Source organism: Bison bison, unplaced genomic scaffold, assembly GCF_000754665.1.
Source record: "Bison bison bison isolate TAMUID 2011002044 unplaced genomic scaffold, Bison_UMD1.0 scf7180017864142, whole genome shotgun sequence".
Classification (NCBI taxonomy): Eukaryota; Metazoa; Chordata; class Mammalia; order Artiodactyla; family Bovidae; genus Bison; species Bison bison.
In genome coordinates, this window is record NW_011494714.1 from 1180079 (window position 1) to 1194261 (window position 14183).

General features: G+C 37.1%; 1 protein-coding gene across 11 annotated transcripts in view; it reads left to right on the top strand.

Annotated features, from left to right (window-relative positions):
* HERC1 (HECT and RLD domain containing E3 ubiquitin protein ligase family member 1) overlaps positions 1 to 14183 on the top strand; it is a 213318-nt gene that overhangs the window by 48104 nt on the left and 151031 nt on the right. For all 11 annotated transcript variants that reach the window (XM_010840215.1, XM_010840216.1, XM_010840213.1 and 8 more), the window contains 2 exons: positions 1375 to 2330; positions 8763 to 8858. In XM_010840215.1, coding sequence (XP_010838517.1) covers positions 1401 to 2330; positions 8763 to 8858 — 1026 coding nt within the window. In that variant the 5' untranslated portion in view covers positions 1375 to 1400. The remainder of the gene's footprint in view (positions 1 to 1374; positions 2331 to 8762; positions 8859 to 14183) is intronic.

Consider the following 14183-nt stretch of genomic DNA (forward strand, 5'->3'; position numbering starts at 1 on the left):
GTTCCGTTCAGTCGCTCAGTCATGTCCGACTGTTTGCGACCCCATGAATCGCACCACGCCAGGCCTCCCTGTCCATCACCATCTCCCGGAGTTCACTCAAACTCACGTCCATCGAGTCAGTGATGCCATCCAGCCATCTCATCCTCTGTCGTCCCCTTCTCCTCCTGCCCCCAATCCCTCCCAGCATTAGGGTCTTTTCTAAGGAGTCAGTTCTTGGCATGAGGTGGCCAAAGTACTGGAGTTTCAGCTTTAGCATCAATCCTTCCAATGAACACCCAGGACTGATCTCCTTTAGGATGAACTGGTTGGATCTCCTTGGAGTCCAAGGGACTCTCAAGAGTCTTCTCCAACACCACACTTCAAAAGCATCAATACTTCGGTGCTCAGTAGGAGTCCTTAATTGTATCTTGGATAGTCCTTTGCAGGATATATGTCTTGTGAATATTTTATCCCAGCAAACTTAGTTTTTAAGTGTTACTGTCAACAAATACTTACTGAGAGCACTTACCATATGCTAGAATACAGCAGTAAACAAAATATATAAAAAAACATTCTTGCTGATGCCACAGTTTTGGCGTCACTGTAGTTCCTCAGTACAGTCAGGGAGACCAGTAAGAAGGCTTCTTCGGTGATCCAAGAGATGGCTTAGACTGGGGTTTTAGCAATGGAAGAGTGTGAGAACTATTTGGATTCTTCTGTATTTTGAGAGTAGAATTGACTAATTGAATTTGGAGTATAAGTATAAGAGAGGGAGCAATCAATGATGGCTCCCAAAGTTTTTTAGCCAGAGGAAATGGAAGGATAGGGTTGCCATTTATTGAAATGAGGAATTCCACAAGAGGAATAGGTTTGGGTGGGTGTGGGGAAAATGTTGGATTGGGAATTCAGTTTTAAATTTTATTTGAAATGCCTATTAGGTGTCTATATATGGAGAGGTCAAGTGGACGATTACATGTATAAGTTTGGAATTCAGAGGAGAGGCCAGGAAATATAAATCTGGGATCCATCTTCGTGTAGGACCCATTGTTATAATGATAGTGGGACCAGAATCCAAAGAGAAAAGGTACATAAATCACTGATTTTTAAAATAAACCTTTTATTTTGTGATAATTTTAGATTTACATTAAATTTGAAGAGATAGTGCAGCGTTCTTGTATGCCCTTCACCCGTTTCTCCCTAATATTGCCATCTTAAATAACCATGGTACATTTACTGAAGCTAAAATACTAACATTGGTACATAATTGTTAACTAAAGTCCAGACTTTGTGCTTCATCAGTTTGAGATTACTAATTGTAATATGTGATGGAAGTTAAGAAACATTTTCTGAAGTATCTTCATAGGTTTTTGATTGCTTTTTCTTCTCTCTTTATAGAACTAATGGCTGAAGAGTAAATCAATATGGCAACTATGGTTCCACCAGTGAAACTGAAATGGCTTGAACACCTCAACAGCTCCTGGATTACAGAGGACAGTGAATCTATTGCTACAAGAGAGGGGGTTGCTGTTTTATATTCTAAACTGGTCAGCAATAAGGAAGTAGTACCTTTGCCTCAACAAGTTTTGTGCCTCAAAGGACCACAGCTGCCAGACTTTGAACGTGAGTCTCTTTCAAGCGATGAACAGGACCACTATTTGGATGCCCTTCTTAGCAGTCAGCTAGCACTTGCAAAGATGGTATGTTCAGATTCCCCATTTGCTGGGGCACTTCGAAAACGATTGCTTGTACTCCAGCGTGTCTTCTATGCACTTTCTAATAAATACCACGACAAAGGCAAAGTGAAACAGCAGCAGCATTCTCCGGAGAGCAGCTCTGGTTCAGCAGATGTCCATTCTGTTAGTGAACGTCCTCGGTCAAGCACTGATGCACTTATAGAAATGGGTGTTCGAACTGGTCTAAGTTTATTATTTGCACTTCTGAGACAAAGTTGGATGATGCCTGTGTCGGGACCTGGTCTCAGTCTTTGCAATGATGTTATTCATACTGCGATTGAAGTTGTGAGCTCTTTGCCACCATTATCTTTAGCAAATGAAAGCAAGATTCCACCTATGGGCTTGGATTGCTTATCACAAGTAACAACCTTTCTTAAAGGAGTAACTATTCCCAATTCTGGAGCAGACACTTTAGGTCGTAGATTAGCTTCTGAGTTGCTGCTTGGTTTAGCAGCTCAGCGAGGTTCTTTGCGGTATCTCCTTGAATGGATAGAAATGGCACTGGGGGCTTCAGCAGTTGTAAATTCCATGGAGAAAAGCAAACTACTGTCAAGCCAAGAAGGAATGATCAGCTTTGACTGCTTTATGACTATATTAATGCAGATGAGGCGTTCTTTGGTATGTATAATAAATCTCAGCTTTAAAATTCTTATCTAACAATTTTGGAAAAGGTCAACTCAGCTTTTAATGAATTGGTGGTAACAGTGAATGATTTGAGAATTCTACTGGCGATATTAAGTTAGTTAAATATTTTACATACTTGGAGTGAATAAACTTTTATATGTGTTGATGTGAATATGTAATTTAAGGACAAACTAGTTGGTATTATGTTAAGATTTCTGAATCAGGAGTCAGGATTGTAGTTTAAGTTTTATGGCTTCTTGTACGAACTTGAGAAATTCATCTAACTTTGCTCTGTTTTAGCAAACTCAAATGTAAAATGAGGGGCCTTGGCTGGTGAGTATGGAGATCTTTTGACAAATTGCTAATTTCTAGCTTCTCAATTTTTATTAAATATTTATTATATGCTAAGTATTATTCTAGGCCCTAGGGATACAGCAGAGAAAAATGTAGTTTCTTGGATCTCACAGCCTAGTGGGGGAATCAGACAGTGCATATAAATTTCAGGTAGTGTGAAGTTCTAAGAATTAAAATAAGGGAGGGAAAGGGAATGCAGAATGATGGACTCAAGCAGAGATTGGGGAGGGGGATAGGTGTGGTATTTTAGTTAATGTGGTCAAGAAAGTCTCTGAATTGTGACATTTGAGCAGAGACCTGAATGGAGGGAAGTGATGAACTGAGCGTCCTAGATTTGTAATGAATATCTTGTTCATGAAGGAATTTAATTACTTGATTATCATAAAGGAACTAACTTTGGATACCATATTAAAGAATAAACAGTAAAATGCAGTGCACTATGATCAATTTCAAGAATTTCTGAAATTGAAATTCAATGCTTTTTGAAAACAGAATAAAAGTTTGAAATAATACAAATTTGGAATATAAAGATTAAACCATTCATAAATTGACTTAATTTCATTTGGGTGACATTGATCAGCCTTTTTGGTGTCCTTTATCACCAGATATCGTATATCATTTAACAAATTTATTTCGTTTATAAAAATATGATTTATAAATTATGTGTGTATGTTTCATGTCTTACCCCCTGCCAAAAGTGAAGAGCTCTTGGATTGACAGGAATGTTTCGTAAAAAACAATTATGTTGAATTTACTTTTAAACCAGGGCATTTAAATTTTCACCTGGCTTAATGTTTTATGCTTGTGAACTGAATAGTAAATATTGGGTCATTTTTTTTTTTTTTACAAATAATTTTATTGTAAGTAAGTACTTGGAGACTCTAGATTATATCTATGAAAATTTGAATTTCTTAATGTTAAATAAAATGTAGACAGGAAAGCATGTGGTGCTTTGCTCCAAATCTGGCATGTTGGAAAGGCCTTATGATCTTTTATCTAAAGTAGAGACCTAGAGCCAGAGATGCAGTGATCTGAGTAAGAAAGATTTGAGGTAACAGCAGTGAAAGGCATTTAGGCCTCTTGTGGTTTCTTATTGAATATTTAAACATGCACTTGCATATCTGTGTTTCTCATTTTATTTTGTAATTCTTAATACTTTCTGGTAACGTTCTCTAAATTTACACCATTTTTGAATATGTAATCCCATTTGATGACCTAAAATAATGTATCTGTTCTTGGTCACATGTTAATATTTCTGTGAGGAGTTACTTAATTCTTCATTTTACAGTCCCATTTATTTTCCATTGCCTTTGTCATATAGAAAAGATGTTAATTATTACACAATCAACTTATATGATTGCATGCTTACCCCTAGTGTATTTCCTTTTTAACCAAAATGCTAAATACCCTGAGTCAGAGGCCTTTTTCCCACCTTACCCTCTAAACCTTATCCTGCAGTATTGCTCCTTAGCGGGAAGAGGATGCCCAAAGAAAGAAAATCGCTTTTCTCTGTATCTGTTTAGCTTCATTGTCTTTTAGCACATTGGAAATGTTTGTATGCATATTTGTTTGTGAGTTTAAATTGGCTCTATAAGCTTAAGAAATCTTTATACTAAATATACGTACTACCTATGTAATGAGCTCTAATATTCATTTAAATAACGTATAGTATACTATTGCATTCATTTTTTGAATTTTTACTTACTGCTTCCCAGTACCTGGCATAAGGGAAGAAGAGCTCTAACCCTCATTGAGTGCCTGCTACCTACCAGCTGCTTTTTATAAGCAGTGTCTCATTCAATTATCTTGTTAATCTGTAAAGAAGATATTGTTTACTGTTATCTTAAGGATGAAAAAACTGTGGTGGTTATCCAAAGTTACACACCTATTTGTCAAAAGAACTGAAAGTATAACGTGTACTCCTAATTAAGCACGGATGGGCCAGGCACTGTGTTAACCAGTTCTTACAACCCCTAGTCTGTTGGCAAAGCCCATGTTTTTCTCTGACTACTATAGGCAGCTTTTACACTATTTATGTTAAATAGGCTGACTTTTCCCCCCCATGAAGGCCTACCTTAAAGTAGATATAAAATACAATAAACTTATTTTATTGCTGGATTTCCAGTTTTCTCTCCACTTGACTTCTTTCATTTCTGGACAGAATGTTGTATTCACCTAGGCAGAAAGGGCCTCCTTTCTTCCCCTTCTAGGCTATACCCTTATGTTATAACTTTCTGTTGGGGCTAGGATACCCCAGATAGCTTTCATCAAAATTCTGGGTATATTCTGGGGAAGAATCTTGTATGTTTGTGTGATTTAGTTTGGCCCTCCAGGAGACACCACAGGCCTATGTCAGATTGAATTTAATTAAATTTCAGATAGATCTTAGGGAAAGAGATGGTTATTAACTTGAACTTTGTATTTATTATTCTTTCTTGCACAGTGAGTGATAGGATCTGATGCTCTTGGTCTCCAGGATTCATATTTCTTACACTTTTCAGTGTTATCAGTTGTTGTTAGTTGAGAACTCATAAAGTATCTAGAGCCTCTCCTGGTACACTGGACCTCATCCTGACCTGATTCTCACTATCTTAAGATTCTCTCCTCATGAGCAGCTGGGATAAAACTTACCCCCAAGCTATTAATAAAAGTTAGAGGGAGAGACATATAACCATCACTTGAGTACCTGGTATGCTTAGTCACTCAGTTGTGTCCAGCACTTTGCGACCCTTTGGACTGTAGCCCAGCAGTTTCTTCTGTCCATGGGATTTTTCAGGCAAGAATACTGGAATGGATTCTCATTTCCTTACCCGGGGTACCTTCCCCACCCAGGGATCAAACCAGCATCTTTTGTGTCTTTTGCTTTGCAGGCGAATTCTTTACTTGATGAGGCATCAGGAAACTGGTATAAGGCCTTAAAAAAAAAAAAAAAAAGAGTTCATCCTTAAATTGTATTTCCATGTGTGATTCTTACTCAACCTCCACTACCCACACATACAGTAATCAGAGATTCGAGTGCAAGTGTGCAAGATAATCATTAACTTATATTTAAATAAAGAGTAGGGAAATAATGTCACTGTATATCCCCGCATCCTAAAAAAATAAACTAAAAATATCAACAGCCCTAAAGGCGTCTTTGGCCTTTGATGCCACTAGGTATTTGCTGTGTGCCGGATACTGCTAGGCTCTGGGTAGAAAGATGGATAAGCTTTGTAGCATCCATGCCTTTATCTAGCTTACAGTTTAAGGAAAGAGAGACGCATAGACATTTCATGTTAATGGTACTGGACTGCAGTAGAGCTCTGCATAGGGACAAGGTCATGGGACATAGGAGGAAGGCTAGAGGGGAAGGGGCTGAAAATGAAGGGTGCTTAAGTTTAGTTGAAAAGAGTTTGCTTCCAAACATGAGGTTTGTGAATGAGGGAGCTGAAAAAGTCTTCAGGTGAGAGGTGTAGTGTTCACAGAGTGATGGAGGTGTGGGAAAGCAGGCTTCTGGATGTTCATGGTGGAATGGGATGAACTAAGGCTGATGAGCTAGGTTGGGCCATGTATCCCATGCTATGGGGTTTTGAGCTTAATTCTGTAGGCAGTGGGGAGTCACTGAAACAATTGGAAGAAGAATAAAACCAGATAGCAAGAACATAAGGAAATGTACTCCATCAAGTCTTAATGTTCTTGTCTGATTATCTTATTAATAAAAAGACAGGTGGGGAAAAAATGAAAAGGTATTATGATGGTAGGTAAATAAGAGAAAGGTAATTCAATGAAGACCTGTAAAACCACATATTTTTGTTATTTTAATTTCCTCTGTATCTTTAGACCTTTGAACTTCCTGTTAGTAGTGTATGAATTGTTACACACTTAACATGCTTTGTTTTCCAAAATGAAAAATGCCTAGATGTAGCCCTCTTTTTCTGTTATGTAGTATATGTACAAAACACATTAAGAATTCTATACAAAATGAGTTTTAGAGATGTCTTTAATCCAAATTGACTGGGGAGGGATTAGTCTCACGCTTAATACTGATTTTTTGGGGAGAACAGAAATCAATGACAGTCACTGCAGACAGATTTTGAAGAATTTTTTGAAAAATTGGTTTGGTGCAAAAATATATTAAAGACTTCCTGTGTTTTTTCTTCTTTCTCTGTGTACATCATACAAAATAATGACAATCACTGCTTCCAGTTTTGAGTTCTTTCTATGTATTAAGATCTGTGCTACAGATGTTTTATGCATAATTTCAGTTGTTATCACCAACAGCCCTAAATAAAAGAGGCATTATTCCTGTCTAAGGATAAGGAAACTAATCCTTAAGTCACATTGCCCATAAGTGATGAAGCATGGATTTAAACACAGGTCTGTTACTGAAAACCTTATGCTGTTTTCAGTGTTTTCCTTTATACTGTAAACAGGCATAAGAAAACCGATTATTATAGCCCTGGTACCAGCTCCCAAGAAGGTATAGTAAGCTGTTGTTTCTCATCTGCTTTTGGTTTGGTGATCAGTAGAGGTGACCTTTAAAGAATGGAGTCACAGATTACAATTCTGTTTTTCCCAGAGGTTCTACACAGCTAATTATGGAATTTGGAGAGGCTGTACATTATAATATTTTCTGGTATAGCCACACCTTATCTGTCTAGGATCTAGGTAATTTTGAACAGCCAGCTTCTGATATAACTCTGAGACCTGCAAGTGGCTCTTTAAAGCCTTACTATTTGGAGTGTGAGCCTCAGACAGCAGCATTGGTGTCACTGGAAGCTTGTTAGAAATGCGGAATCTAAGGCCCCCACCTATATTTACTGAATTGGAATCTGCATTTTAACAATTTCAGGATAATTCATGTTTACATTAAAATTCCAAAAGTACCACCTTAAGGGATTACGAGGAAACATTGATTTGGTAGCAGTAGCTTAGCATCTGATGACCCAGCAGTAAATTAAATAGCCAATATCATTTCTTTCATTACCTAGGAATCGTGTTAATTAAAATACCTTGAATTGATAAAATCATATAGTCCTGGAGTTGAATGGGATCTTACAAAGCACGTAGGCTCAAATCCCTTCTACAGTAGAGGATATACTTTTCTATGGTATATTTGCCACGTGATCATATAGAATGTATTTTTACAAACAATAGCCTTTGAAATAAAGACACCAATGAAAATTTTACAATTATAGGATTGATAAATCAGAGAAGGAACTTGATATTTGTGATGTAAAGATTTAAGAATATAGGAATTTGAGGGAACAGTGGAGGTCAAGTTCACTCTGATTTATCAGTTTTCAGTAAAAGAGTGATTTCTGGTCATAACCATTGGGTCCTTTTGTGGAGGAATTGCATAGGAGGAACTGGTTTGGGTGAATGTGGGGGAAATGTTAGATTGGGAATTTAGTTTTGGATATGTTTATTTGAGATGCCTGTAAGGTGTCTATAAATGGAGAGTCAAGTGGACAATAACATTAGGCTGTTAGTTCCAGAGAGGAGCTGTGATTCCTCAGCTATGAACTGACTTGTGGGACTTTTGTTATGCCAAAACTAAGGAGGAACAGACTTAACTGCTGTTCTGGTCAGGATCATCAGTTAAGTTGGTTATATGCTGCTTTATTCTTGGAGCAAGTGAACAAGGCAGCCCCAGGGAAGTCCGGTATTCTTGCCTGGGAAATCCCATGGATAGAGGAGCATGGAGGGCTAGCAGTGCATGGGGTCGCAAAGAGTCAGACATGACCAAGCAACTTTCACTTCACTTCATTTATTAAATATTGGTCACCCAAAGAGTGTGTAATTGACAAAATTCTGCCTCTTTGACTGTTTCTGTGTTAAACCTGTGGCCCTTAGAACAAATCACTGTTTAATAAGATAATCAGTGAGGGATTGGTACTTAATTTACTGCTTCACTGAATAGCCACATCTTTTACAACACATAAAAGTTGGTTTCATGATGTAATGTTAGGATTTGATCTTAAAGCACATAATTACATAAACAGTTCTTTAAACGTTTTGTGGACACTTTAAGTGATTTTAATATATGTCTCTCTCCTTACCAAACTGTATTCCACAATATCTTAATTATAGGGTTCATCTGCTGATCGGAGTCAGTGGAGGGAACCAACCAGAACATCTGATGGCTTGTGCTCACTCTATGAGGCAGCTTTGTGTCTCTTTGAAGAGGTATGTAATAATCATGACTTTAAGTAATCATACATTAAAAGTTGCTTTGTCAAGGGATAAACTGGAAGATTGTGATTGACATATACACACTACTAGATATAAAATAAATAACTTATAAGGACTGACTGTGTAGCTCAGGGAACTCTACTCAGTACTGTATAATGGCCTGTTTGGGAAAAGAGTCCAAAAGGAGTGGATAGATGTATACGTATCACAGATTCACTTTGCTGTACATCTGAAACTAACACAACATTGGAAATCAACTATACTCCAATAAAAATTAAAGAAGAAAAACGAAAAGTTAGTTGTCTTAAAATGCTTATATTTATCCCTTAAAAATAATCCAATTCCGTCTCTGGAAAGGATGCAAAAGAAAGTGGTGTCAATGATTGGTTGCTTCTAGAAAGTGGAGCTGGGGTGTCATATAAGGGTTGGGAGGGAAACATATTTGTCAGTGCATACCCTTTTATTCATTTTGGACTTTGTGTAAGGTGTATTTTTTTAATTTAAAAATTTATTATTAAAACATAAGAAACACAAACATGTGCCTAAATGGAATTATTATAAAACAAACAGCCTTTTAGTCTGTGCTCAGGAAAGAAATAAAACTCTAGAAACCCTTTCATGTCCTGGTCATTATCCCTTTCCTCCTTCTCTAAAGAACCACTATCCTGAGAGTAGTCACTTCCTTGCATTTCTTTATAGTTGTTTGCATCCCTTAGACACTATAGTTCAGTCTTGTCTACTTAAAAAAAAAATCATATGTATATGTTTATCTTTTCCTTCAATGTGTTTGTTCAGGGACCTGGACTTTTTAGGTTGTAGAATTTCCTACCATTTGGATTTTGTTAATTATTCATAATACAGTTTCTTTGTATTTCCTGTATTTTGACAGGTGAATCTAGAGATTTGATCTGTTTCAGGTTTGATCCCTTTGGCAAAATCATACATGGTGTTGTGATCTTTCATTTGATTGTCTCTCTTTTTGTAGTACTAGCAACCCTGAATTCTTAATGATCAGATCTATTCATTGGTGCTTGGTTGAAAAATGGTATCAGATCAGATCAAATCAGTCGCTCAGTCATGTCCGACTCTTTGTAACTCCATGAATTGCAGCACGCTAGGCCTTCCTGTCCATCACCAACTCCTGGAGTTCACTTAGACTCATGTCCATCGAGTCAGTGATGCCATCCTACCATCTCATCCTCTGTCGTCCCCTTCTCCTCTTGCCCCCAATCTCTCCCAGCATCAGTCTTTTCCAGTGAGTCATCTCTTCGCATGAGGTGGCCAAAGTACTGGAGTTTCAGCTTTAGCATCATTCCTTCCAAAGAAATCCCAGGGCTGATCTCCTTCAGAGTGGACTGATTGGATCTCCTTGCAGTCCAAGGGACTCTCAAGAGTCTTCTCCAACACCACAGTTCAAAAGCATCAGTTCTTCGGCGCTCAGCCTTCTTCACAGTCCAACTCTCACATCCATACATAACCACAGGAAAATATTCTAATTATATCTTTCATCTTTCAGTTGTTAGTTGGAATGTTTTCGTGAAGAGATGATTCCCTTATTGACTGTTTGGTTACCTTGCGACAGTTCAAACAGGAAAAGCAGAATAAATGTTTGATTCTCCCATTTGATTAAAAAAAAATTTTTTAACACCAATTTTTATTTACTAGTTTTCAGTTTAATGAACTGGTCTTCTGTCATCCTTCAAGCTTGACCAGTTGACTTCACTTGAAAAATACTATTACGAACTCAGATTTAAACCTATTCAAGTTTTACTTCATTGAATTATCATCTGTAGTGAAGCTGGTACTATTTTATCTTTGGCCAACAGTCTTTCAGGGTAATAGTCTCTTCAGGGTGGTTCCCAAGTTCTTTTAACATAGACCTAATAATCTTTGGTAGCTTCCTTGGTAACTGACCCATCAAATTGTTCTGAACTCAAGATGGACTCATCTCACACATTTCTTGATCTGGATCTGCAACTAGCTAGCTATTTCTCCATAAGCCTTGGTTTCTTTTGGTGGAAAATAGTATTTTAGGATCACAGTCAGGGTGCTCACCACTACTGTGTCAGTGTTATTTTTCTAGGCTCTTACAGTAGAGCCAGGAAGCTTGAGTGTGTGTGTCTGTGTGTGTGTACATGTTTGTGAGTATTTAAAGCTAATAGTATACCTCTTTAGTTGATACTTTCAATTTCAGGGCTATAGAATTTTTACTTACCTTTTTCTATATTACAGTTATATCTCCTTTCTTTCAAAGTAAGAACATCAGTTTTCAAGGTATAGGGATGTAAAATTAGAATATCCTGTAATTATTTATTTTGGTCACATAGTGTGACACACAGAGTAACCCTAAAATAAGACAAATACTACCATCATATGTTTACTAAAAAATGCTTTTTACATGCGATTTCCCCATTTTTTGTAGTTGTATTATACGTACATACTCAGGGCGTGCATAACTCTGTGTTACAACCCTCACTTAGTATGAGTTCTATAAATAACTACATCTTTAGTGCTCACTGCCAGTTTATCTTAGTGTCTCTCTATTCTTTTTAGTTGTCTGAAGCTTATTCTCAAGTAGAATCCTCAGTAAAGAATTATGGAAAAGATTCTCTTAGTTCTTACATGTTAATTGCTATGCTTTTTATACTTAAAAGTCACTTTCCAGAAGAGAAAAGATAAAATCTTTGGCTCACATTTTCTTTCCTTCTCCTTCTTAAATATATTTATCCATTTTCTTCTGTCATAAACCTTTGCTGCTGAGGTCTGAAGATAATCTGATTTTCCTTCATATATTTATGAGTCACATGCTTGTTTTGCTGAGAAGCCCAAAGGATCTCTTCTTTAGAAATCAGTAATTTTACAAGAATACATCTTGATGTTATCCATTTAGAGTTGATATTCTCAGAGATGTGAAGATTTCAATATGTAGTCTGAAATCTTTTTTATTTCAGGGAAGTTTCCATAAATTATTGTTTTTCGTACTATTTTTACTCTTTTTTAAATTTGGTTCTCTTCTGGGACTCCTGTTGCTTATTTGTTGGATCTTTGCCTAAGTAGTAATTCTCACGTTTTCTTTAATACTTTTTATGTGATGTTCATTTCTTTTTTATTTCTAAACAACTTTATCCTTTTAATCTTTTGTTGCTCTTACAATATTATCTTTACTATTTATTTACTCTTGGATTCCCTATAGTTTACTCATTACCAAAATGATGTTTTTTCTTTCATCTCTTAATTCTTTTTTGAGTCTGTCACCTTATTCTTGAACAAGTCTATTTCAGATTTGTGCTTTTCTTTCATGTCTTGTTTCATTTTCTCAATCCCTTTAGCTGGCTTTGAAATAGGTTACAGTTTGATATGTCTTGTGGGCAGTTCTCTTCTGGCTTGCTTTTATTTAAAAGTAATGATGTTATTCTGTCTCTTCCCTCCCCCGCTCCCCTCAATAATAGCTTCATATGGAATTTGACCTTTGTACTTTTCTGTTGCTTATTTTTTGAAAAATTTGTTTTATTTTCCTGAATTTTTAGAATGGGATGAGATTCAAGGTAGCTTTTCTAGATCCAAAGACTCCCTTCCTCTATTGTTTTTATGTAATGTTATAAAAAAAAAGAAATAAGATGGTTTCCAGCATATTCCCCTCCCCACCTTTTATCTTAAGCTTCTCTCTTTTCTCTCTGTTGTTCCCATTCTGCTGAACTTTTATTCCACTCCCAGTAGTTTCTGCTTCACATGAGGGCTCTATTCTGGAAGGGAGTACTGGCTTGTCAGTTTCAAGAGGTCACCGAATTAGATTGCTCTAGCTTCTTTCAAACTGCTCCTCGTGGATCCTTTTTACTTACCTGCTTTTTAGAGAGGGCAAAGCTCTTCCCAGTTGCAACTGCTTAGATTGGCTCACTGTTCTTTCTGGTGAGTTGGTTGGTTGGGGCCTTTTTCTTTCTCTTAGATCTGTCAGATATTCTCTGGCTTCCTCCTGTACAGATATATTACTATGCACATTCTGTGTTTGGTAGTGGTTTGTCTGCACCTGCTCATATTTTGGAGTTATTGGAACTATGTCTAGTTTTATTGTGAATGTTAAGCATGAGTTTGGAGTTTTGCCTTCTTTTTGTTCTGTGCAGTGATTCCATGTTTGGAAAACTACATTGCTGCTGCTATTGTCATCTTCCTAGAATTCTTCCCACCCTGTAGTTGTTTTTAAAAAACATTTCTTAAGTCTTTTGAATAAACTTTTTTTTTTACTTCCTCCCCCATTCCCTCTACTTCTTCCTCTCTTTCCCACTTCCCTCTTCTTCTCTCTCTCTTCCCCTCTCCCCTTCCCTTCCCCTTCTCCTTCCCTGTCCCTTCAACTTCTCCTCCTCTTTCTTTTTTGTGGGGGTCAGGGAAGGAGGGCTATGATTTTTTAAGCCTTATTATAGAATGGTAATCCACCCAGTATATAATGGATCTCCCCTGTGGCTCAGATGGTGAGGAATCTGCCTGCAGTGCAGGAGACCCAGGTTTGATCCCTGGGTCAGGAAGATCCTCTGGAGAAGGTAATGGCAACCCATCCTAGTATTATTGCCTGGAGAATTCCATGGACAGAGAAGCCTGGCTGATTACAGTCCATGGGATCGCAAAGAATTGGATACAACTGAGCAACTGTCACTTCACTTCACTTCAGTATATATTCCAAGACCCCCAATGGATACCTGAAATTGTAAATAGTACCAAGCCCTATAAATACCATGTTATTTCTTATATATACATACCTATGTTAAAACTTAATTTATAAATTAGGTATAATAAGAGAACATCCAAATTGCCAGCATAGCTCCTCTTGTACTTTGGGCCATTATTAAGTAAAATAAGGATTACTTGAACACAGGCACCGAAATACTGGCAGTTGAGATGATTACCAAATGGCTACTAAGTGACTAATGGGTGAGTAGTTTATGTAATGTGGCTATGCTGGACAAAGGGATGATACTCAGAACAGTATGCAGTTTAACATTTATGAATTATTTATTTCTGGAATTTTCCATTTAATATTTTCAGATGACGGTTGACTGCCAGTAACTGAAGCCACAAAAAGTGAAACTGTAAGAAAAGGGAGACTACTGTAATAGATCTTGAGATAAATTCTAACTTACCTGAGCCCATCATCCTTTTGTTGGCAGCAGAATTTCAGATCTGTCATTAGGGACTAGCAGCCTTTATTTAGGCACATTTTGTGTGTTCTCAGAACTCTCCTGATGTTCACTGAAAATTATTTGACACACATATTATCTTGTTTTTGGGTACTGTTTAAAGGTTCTGACTGAAATTACTCTATACCTTCCC